Consider the following 7,956-nt stretch of genomic DNA (forward strand, 5'->3'; position numbering starts at 1 on the left):
CTGGGGATGTGGCTCAAGCGGTAACGTGCTCGCCTGGCATGCGCGGGGCGCTGGGTTCGATCCTCAGCACCATATAAAAAAAAATAAAGATGTTGTGTCCACCAAAAACTAAAAAATACACAATATTAAAAAAAAATATTCTCTCTCTCTCTCTAAGGAAAAAAAAAAGAAGAAAAAGGTGGTTCCTGGAGTTCACTTAAAATTGTGCTTATCCTAGGGCACATCATATAATAACATAAATAATTTTATTTATTTTAAAATGTTTTGGAGAATGAAAATGTTGCATGTTTTTGTTGCTTTCTCAAAATTTTTATTCTGCTCATCTCTAGGATAACAAAGTGAATGGGGTAACCTGTTGTACCCGGATGCTGGGCTGTACATACCTTTATCCTTGGATCCTCCCCAAGCCCCATATATCTTCCACACCACTTACTATTCAAGATGAATTGCTGATTCTGGGAAACAGAGCATTATGGGAACACTTGTCATATACAGAAGCTATTAACGCAGTGCGTCACGTACAAGATCCATTAGCAGCTTCTAAGAAACTGTGCACATTAGCACAGAGCTATGGCTGTCAGGATAATGTGGGGGCCATGGTGGTTTATTTGAACATTGGTGAGGAAGGCTGCACTTGTGAAATGAATGGACTCACCCTCCCAGGACCTGTGGGATTTGCTTCCACCAGCACCATCAAGGATGCTCCTAAACCAACCACTCCTTCCTCCAGTAGTGGCATTGCCTCCGAGTTCAGCAGTGAGATGTCCACCTCGGAGGTTAGCAGTGAAGTGGGCTCCACTGCTTCTGATGAACATAACACTGTGGGCCTGGAGGCTGGTTTGCTTCCACGGCCAGAGAGGCGCTGCAGCCTCCACCCAGCACCCACCTCTGGGGTGTTTCAGCGCCAGCCTTCTTGTGCAACCTTCTCCAGTAATCAGTCTGACAATGGCCTTGACAGTGATGATGACCAGCCTGTTGAAGGGGTCATAATCAATGGCAGCAAGGTAGAAGTAGAAGTAGATATCCACTGCTGCCGAGGAAGAGATCTTGAGAGCTGTCCTACCCTTACCGAGAATTCTTCCACCCCATGTCCTGAGGAACATGCTAGAGGGTTGTTTTTTGGGATCCGGAGACAGAACAGTGTAAATAGTGGCATACTTCTGCCAATGTGTAGGGACAAAATGGAGTTACAGAAGTCTCCTTCTACTTCCTGTCTCTATGGCAAGAAGCTCTCCAATGGCTCAATTGTGCCCCTAGAAGATAGCCTGAACCTCATTGAAGTGGCCACAGAAGCACCCAAGAGGAAAACTGGCTATTTTGCTGCCCCTACTCAGCTGGAGCCAGAGGATCAGTTTGTTGTACCTCGTGACCTGGAGGAAGAAGTGAAGGAGCAAATGAAACAGCATCAGGAAAGCAGGCCTGAGCCCGAGCCCAGTGAAGAGGATCGGACCGAGCCCCCAGAGGAGTTTGACACAGCACTATGATTCTGCCACTGTTGCGGGCACAGTGTGAGAAAAGGCTTTTGTGGTGGTGGGGAGGGACCCTTCCAGAGGCATTTTGCCTCTGTGTTTCTAACCAGAAATGTGTGGGGTAAAACTCAAGAGCCCAAAAAGGTGAGAGCTATCAGGGCCTGACCCTGGATGAGCCAGTACCACCATCAGTGTTAAGTTTTGCATTTAACCTGCATTGGAATTCCCAGAGTTACTGGGAGGAAAGCAGAAGTCGTTCTCTGTCAGTCCTACCACCTGCCATTAACCCTTTCTCTCCTAGGATCATTTTGAGAATTTGCCTGCCTGGGCAGGAAAGGGACTATTTCTGTGGAGGAAATAACTGAAGGTTGATTCCCTTTACTAATTGCTGCTGATGGATCTCCGTGACAGAGAAATCACCTTATCTTTCAGACTAACTAATGGGGTGTGATGTGACTAGTCACATGGCTTTTCATTCTTCTCTACGAGAATATAGCCTATCAAAATGATGTTTATTGGAGATGTAGAACCAATCAAACAGATAATTTATGTAAGTAATGTAATGAGAGCACTTTTCATTGACTGTGAACTTTTTATTTTTGAATCTGCACTCGAGCCAATCTTCTTAGAGGCAGCCCAACACCTTTGTCCATAGGCAGAGAGATAATTGGGTATTGAAGCCTTCTGTGAGGGTACTTGGAAAGGCCCTGGATTGAGCTATTGAATGTCAAAGTGTGAAAGCTCCTGAGGAACATGGGGTAGAGAGGAATCTTCTTTTGGGGATAAAGCTGGGGAAGGAGCAAAGACTTCCTTCCCCATATCAGAAAAAGAGTCATTCCTTAATAGATGTGATACCCACTAGGAATGTGATTTGAGCAGATCACAAGGTAGGCACTTGGGGATTGGCCTCTTTCCCTTACCATATGGTAGAATTGGCAGCCAGCTTCCTGACAGGCAGGGCCAACACCAGCACTGCTGGCATCCAGGAATCTTGAATTAGAGCAGATGATTCCCAAACAGATGGAGGCTATGTGAGAACAGATGGGTGGATGGAGCTCACAGGTTAGATGTGTTCCTTCTTTCTCCAAAGTGTGAAATGGTTTTCTAGAATGTTGGAAGTGAGTTGTCAAACCTTGCACTAAAGGTTTGACAATGTACCTATCTGAAAACTGCTAACTCGCTTCATGTGGTTTCAGAATACTGGACTCAATACCAATATAAGAGAGACTCGAGAAATTCTTAACTTGATTTTTTCTTTCTTTCTTTCTTTCTTTTTTTTTTTTGCACATTCCACATAACTCTAGCAAAATGCAATTCCTTCTGTATGTTTGATGCTTTTTCCATTAAAAGATTTTCTTAAGCAAACTAATTCCTACTTCTAGTCCTACAAAATTTTGGCATTGCTTGATTTTACCCATTGAGAAATGTGCTTTGAAGTTTTAAGACATTTCATAGTTTGAAAACAAGAAAACAGAGTGGAACCATTTTTAATTTGTTTCATCAGAAACAAAATGTTAAATATAATGTTGGAAGTATATGTTAATTTCTTTGTGGGTTCTTTTTGGGAGGGTTTGGGGGGAGTTTTTGTTCAAAGCAATAGTCAAAAATTAGATGACCTGTCCACAAATAGTTATGTCTCTTCATTCTCTCAGAGGCCCCATACCCATGTGCATGTGTCATTAGGGTACATTCTTAGGGAAAGTACCCCATTCTGTATACCCCATTGGCTACCTAATGTTCAACTCTCAAGAATTTGAACTTGAGTCCCCAAATCATCAGGAACACTTGACTTCCTTCTGTCAAACTACTGATCAGCTACTGAAAAAATTTAGAACTCAGGTCTTTGATTTGAAGTGGGGAATATGGTGGCTCATACAAAGTTTAGGTGCTGTTAGAAAGATGGGTACAATAGTATGTTGCCACCTTATTTTTATATGGGAATGAAAAAAGAAAAGGAAAAACCCAAGATGTTAGTGATGGGTGATATCAAACATCTTCCTACTCAGACAGCAGAACCTTTGGGTTCTGAATAGACTAGTGAGTGATGTTGTCTGAAAATTAAAGCTATTTTGGGAAAATACCACTTTAGTAGTATAGTCTTATAAAAATTGTCATTTATCTGTGACTACTTTTCTTCTATTTGTTTCCTGTCCTACTTATTGGAACCACCTCAAAACCCAGGTCCATATTGACCTTTCCAAAAGTAGTGTGTTTGCTTTTTGGTCAACAAACTCTGAAATTCCACATGCATTTTGATGTGGTGGAGTTATTTTCAGGTACCATTAGGTCTGATGAAAACCTCTACTATAGGATATACCAAAACTGATTATTATTTTTTTTGCAATTTCTTTTCATTCATGTCCTTCTACAATTGTTCTGTATTAAAACAGAAGGTTAAAAGGCCATAGTTCATTACCAAAAATACATACCCCATTTGACCTATGAGGTAATTGACAGATGTTGTGTTATCTGAGTAGGCTGTCAAATGAAAGCCAGTAATCTGTCTGCAAATGAGTGTCATTTTCTCAATACCTTAACTCAGAGGGTATGTTCCCCGGGTGGGCAGAGTACAGGTGATCCCTAGCATGGAGAGCCTGGTCTCTGCCTGATTCTTGGGTCTCTGCATGTACCTCCCACTTAAGAGAGTTTAAGATAATTTCTGGAAAAAAAAAAAAAAACAACTCCTGGTTATGGGTGCAGTTCAGGAGTCCCATGGGGAAAGGAAAATACATGTGGCTTGTCAGCCAAGTATCCTTATTTTTATCCAAATGGATTGGAAATACATCCGAAATTTTCAATGTTGGTATGACATAAAGCTCTAGTGCTACCATAGTCAAATCATTGAATTACCATTTCTGACGTAGTGAGGGCTTTATTATACTACTGTAGAGTGTATATGTGCAATAAGTCATTGAACCCATTTTCCTGGCGTACAGAAGAGCCAACACAAGCAACATGGCATCACTGGGTGCTATTACAATTGCTTGTAGCGAGTGCTATTTTCCAGGAGATGGAGCCAGTTACGTTTGGCAGATCTATTAAATGATGCTCTTCTTTCTATGTAGACCTTCAACAAAAGCAGGTACTTGGAAGCCACAGGCTCACCTTCTTTATCTATTCAATAACTATCAATGAAGAGACCTCCATAAGGGAGCATTTGGCTGTTAATGATAAATGTATCAATTACTAAAGAATTAGTCTCCAAGCCATCCAGTGATGTCCACAGCATCACTGTAGAACTGTCTTGTCACTTTTTACTTCCCTCTGGGTGGAGCCTTCCAGACTCCCCAATCGTGGACACAAGTTATTCTTTCTTTCCAGTTAGTGACTTTGCCCTGTGGTTGGGTAAGTACTTCCTAGACTGAGAAAAGCGGCTACAGTCAAACCTGCTCTGTTTCCCTCATTTGGTGATTAATCAGCATAAGCTCCTTGTATTCTAAATCTCATGCACCTCTTCCAGATGCTGTAGGGTTTCTCTAACTGTTGCCACTGGATGTCAGCCAGACAGTGGGCTCATATCTATGGTTTTGTGCAATCATCGTTGTATTGTAGTCCTAAGACTCATTATAGTGTATTTTTGATATTTTTGAAATGTGTTAAATTTTTTAATTCAATAATATGAGCCAGAGCATGTTGCAGCAAATCTATTGTTTGTAAAAAATAATAACAATAATAAATAAAATAAAATGGAATATCTTTTTCATGCCTTTGTTTTAAAATGGAATGCTTGTTATTTTATAAATATTTTAGCATGAATCTAGAATTTTCTCCCTAACTTTTATTATAGAATTAGGTTCTTAACCAAAAGTAGTTTTAAGATCTTTCTCTCTCTCTTTTTAAAAATATTTATTTTTTAGTTGTAGTTGGACACAATGCCTTTATTTTATTTATTTTTACATCATGCTGAGGATCGAACCCAGGGCCTCGCACTCTACCACTAAGCCACAACCCCAGCCCCTTTCTTCTCCTTCCTGCTTCAGGAAGATAAGCAAGAACAAACACGTGGAGTATATTCCATGACACTTTGAGGCTATATGAGTTAAGGCAAAATATTCTTTGAAGGGAAAGCAAGAAATGAGACAGGTAAACAAGAAATGAAAGGCGGAGACCAGGCAGAGATACACATGAGAATTTATTTATCAGAACTGACAAATAAAAGCCATCTCTCTATAGTGGAGAGAGGGGTTGGGTTCCAGGACTTTTATAGGGCAGGCTCAGGAATCAGAGTTGGTCCCTAATGCGGGTGGTTAAGGATTGGGTTGGTATGAGGGAAAGGTGAGCCTTTCTCAGAAAGGCCTTTGGGCAGGAAAGCAAAACTTTTTCCTTAATATGGCAGCTGTCACTTAAGATGGCCATCTAGATGCTAAGCAAGGACCTTATATTCTTGATCACCTTTTGTATTAGCTTTATATCACTGTAACAAAATATCTGACACAGGTTACTTTTGAAGAAGATTGGGAGCCTTGGGGGCATGGCACTGGCATTGGTTCAGGTCTCAGCTGTGTCATGTCATGGTGGATGGCAATGGCAGAAGCATGTTTGGGAGCCGACAATTACATCTCACATCAAGGAGCAGAGAGAGCTGTGTGGGACCCAACTTAGGCTTTTATATAACAATCCCCTCAGAACTACCAGAGGATCCCAGGAGACCCATTTTCTGAGGACTTGTACCCAGTGACCTAAGGTCCTCCTCCCACAAGACCTCATCTCCCATTAGCACCACCCTGTGTATCAGGCCTTCAATCACAGTGGACTCTTGGGGGACACTCGAACTACACACAAACAGCACCATTTCAAGTGAAATAGCAATAAAGGTTTTTAAGAAACATCATATCCTGACTTGGTTCATATGTTCCCAATGATGGGAAGCAGTTCTTATTTACATGAAGGTTATTAGCTGATCAGAAGAAACTCAATTATAAATGATCTGCAGCTCTTAAATAATCACAAAGTGGGTGATGACGGGCTGTGTGCAGAGCGGGCCATCACATGTTCCATAACATAATGGCTTCATGGTAGAACTTCAGTTTAGTGGTTTTTGCTTCCAACATACTTTTAATCTACTTAGAGCCTACAAATATGTGCTGCCATCCTTGCCCCCACTGTTATCTCCTGACTTCCAAGGAAGATTAGCTACCTTGCTCCAAATAAAGGCCATGTTAAAGGCATTTTGCAGATTTCCTCATCTAGAGAATGAACATTTTGAAAACTTAGGTTTGACAACTGTTGCCTCAACACCTGATTACTGGTTACTACACCACCATCTACTTTAATACCCTAGTTCCATAAGATATACCTCCCTGGTCCAGGGTGGCAGAAACATTTCTTTGGGTATGTTCTGCACTTCATACAACATTCCCTAGGACACTGAAGGCAAAAGCATGTTAGTCACCATCAGGTGATTCAGTAGATCTGAGTTCTGTTACTTGAAAGTTTTGTCATTTAGGCAAGTTATGGCACTTTCCTAAGGCTTGCACACTCATGTGATCTCAATTCTCTCTTTCTCTCGTGCTGAGAATTGAACTGAGTGCCTCATGCATGCTAGGCAAACACTCTGCCACTGAGCTGCATCCCCACCTAGTAGTTCTTATTTGTTAAGATAGTATCTGTCATCAGTCATGAACTTAAATAAGAGGACCCAAAGTACTTGAGCACAGTGATGTACTTGGCCCATAGCATTCAATGAAATGTTAATTATTGGGTAAAACACTTAGTTTTCTTGAACCTTGTTTTCTATAACCCGTGAATAACAAATCTTGACAAGTGGTAAATAAGTGCTAAAGCTTTTGAACCTTATAAAACTGGACATGCATGAGTATTGTTAAAGTCACCTATAGGCTCCTATCAGTGAAGAGAGCTGCATCTCAGGAGCAGTATTCCAGCTGGGCCTGGGCACAAAGCTGAAGTCAAGTAGTCCAAAGTCCCCATTTTATCTAGCAAAAGTCCCAGCATGGGCAAAGATCATTTAACAGGGACATGATCTTTGAGAATAAACGCTAGTTGAGACCAGTGTATGTGTGCATTGTTCTCTTGAGGAGTGGGTGTTTGTTTTTTACTGCTGTTAAAATCTCCGCCACTCAAGAGAAATTTGTGTGGACTCTAGTCACTGCCCCAGGCTAAGGGTGACACAAAGCACCTTTCTGTGGCACAGTGGACTTTATTCCAACTGAGCAATAGAGATTTCCAGTTGGTTGTTTTCTTCCAAGCTTTGTTCTCTCATTTCTTTGTGAATTTTACTTCTGACTTTTTTTTTGTCTTGGATAGGTTCATAAGAATTAACTATGGAAAAGCAAGAGAATGCGAAAAAGACCCAGATAAAGAGAATGTGAATATTTCTAGTTGGATCTGACACAAACGAAAACATTTGAGACTAACTGTAAATTAGTACAAGAACAGGTATAACACTTCAGATGACAATTACTGAAAAGACGTTTAAGATTCCATGTCAGAAATCTGTCACATTATGAAGATGGTGCAGGGGGATGAG

General features: G+C 41.1%; 1 protein-coding gene across 4 annotated transcripts in view; it reads left to right on the forward strand.

Annotated features, from left to right (window-relative positions):
* PHLPP2 (PH domain and leucine rich repeat protein phosphatase 2) overlaps positions 1–5,161 on the forward strand; it is a 78,171-nt gene extending 73,010 nt beyond the window's left edge. For all 4 annotated transcript variants that reach the window (XM_081274195.1, XM_081274196.1, XM_081274198.1 and 1 more), the window contains one exon: positions 330–5,161. In XM_081274195.1, the coding sequence (XP_081130321.1) occupies positions 330–1,484 (1,155 nt within the window). In that variant the 3' untranslated portion in view covers positions 1,485–5,161. The remainder of the gene's footprint in view (positions 1–329) is intronic.
* The last annotated feature ends 2,795 nt before the right edge of the window (positions 5,162–7,956 follow it).

This window comes from Spermophilus citellus (genome assembly GCF_964194105.1).
Source record: "Spermophilus citellus genome assembly, chromosome: 18".
NCBI classification, from domain to species: Eukaryota; Metazoa; Chordata; class Mammalia; order Rodentia; family Sciuridae; genus Spermophilus; species Spermophilus citellus.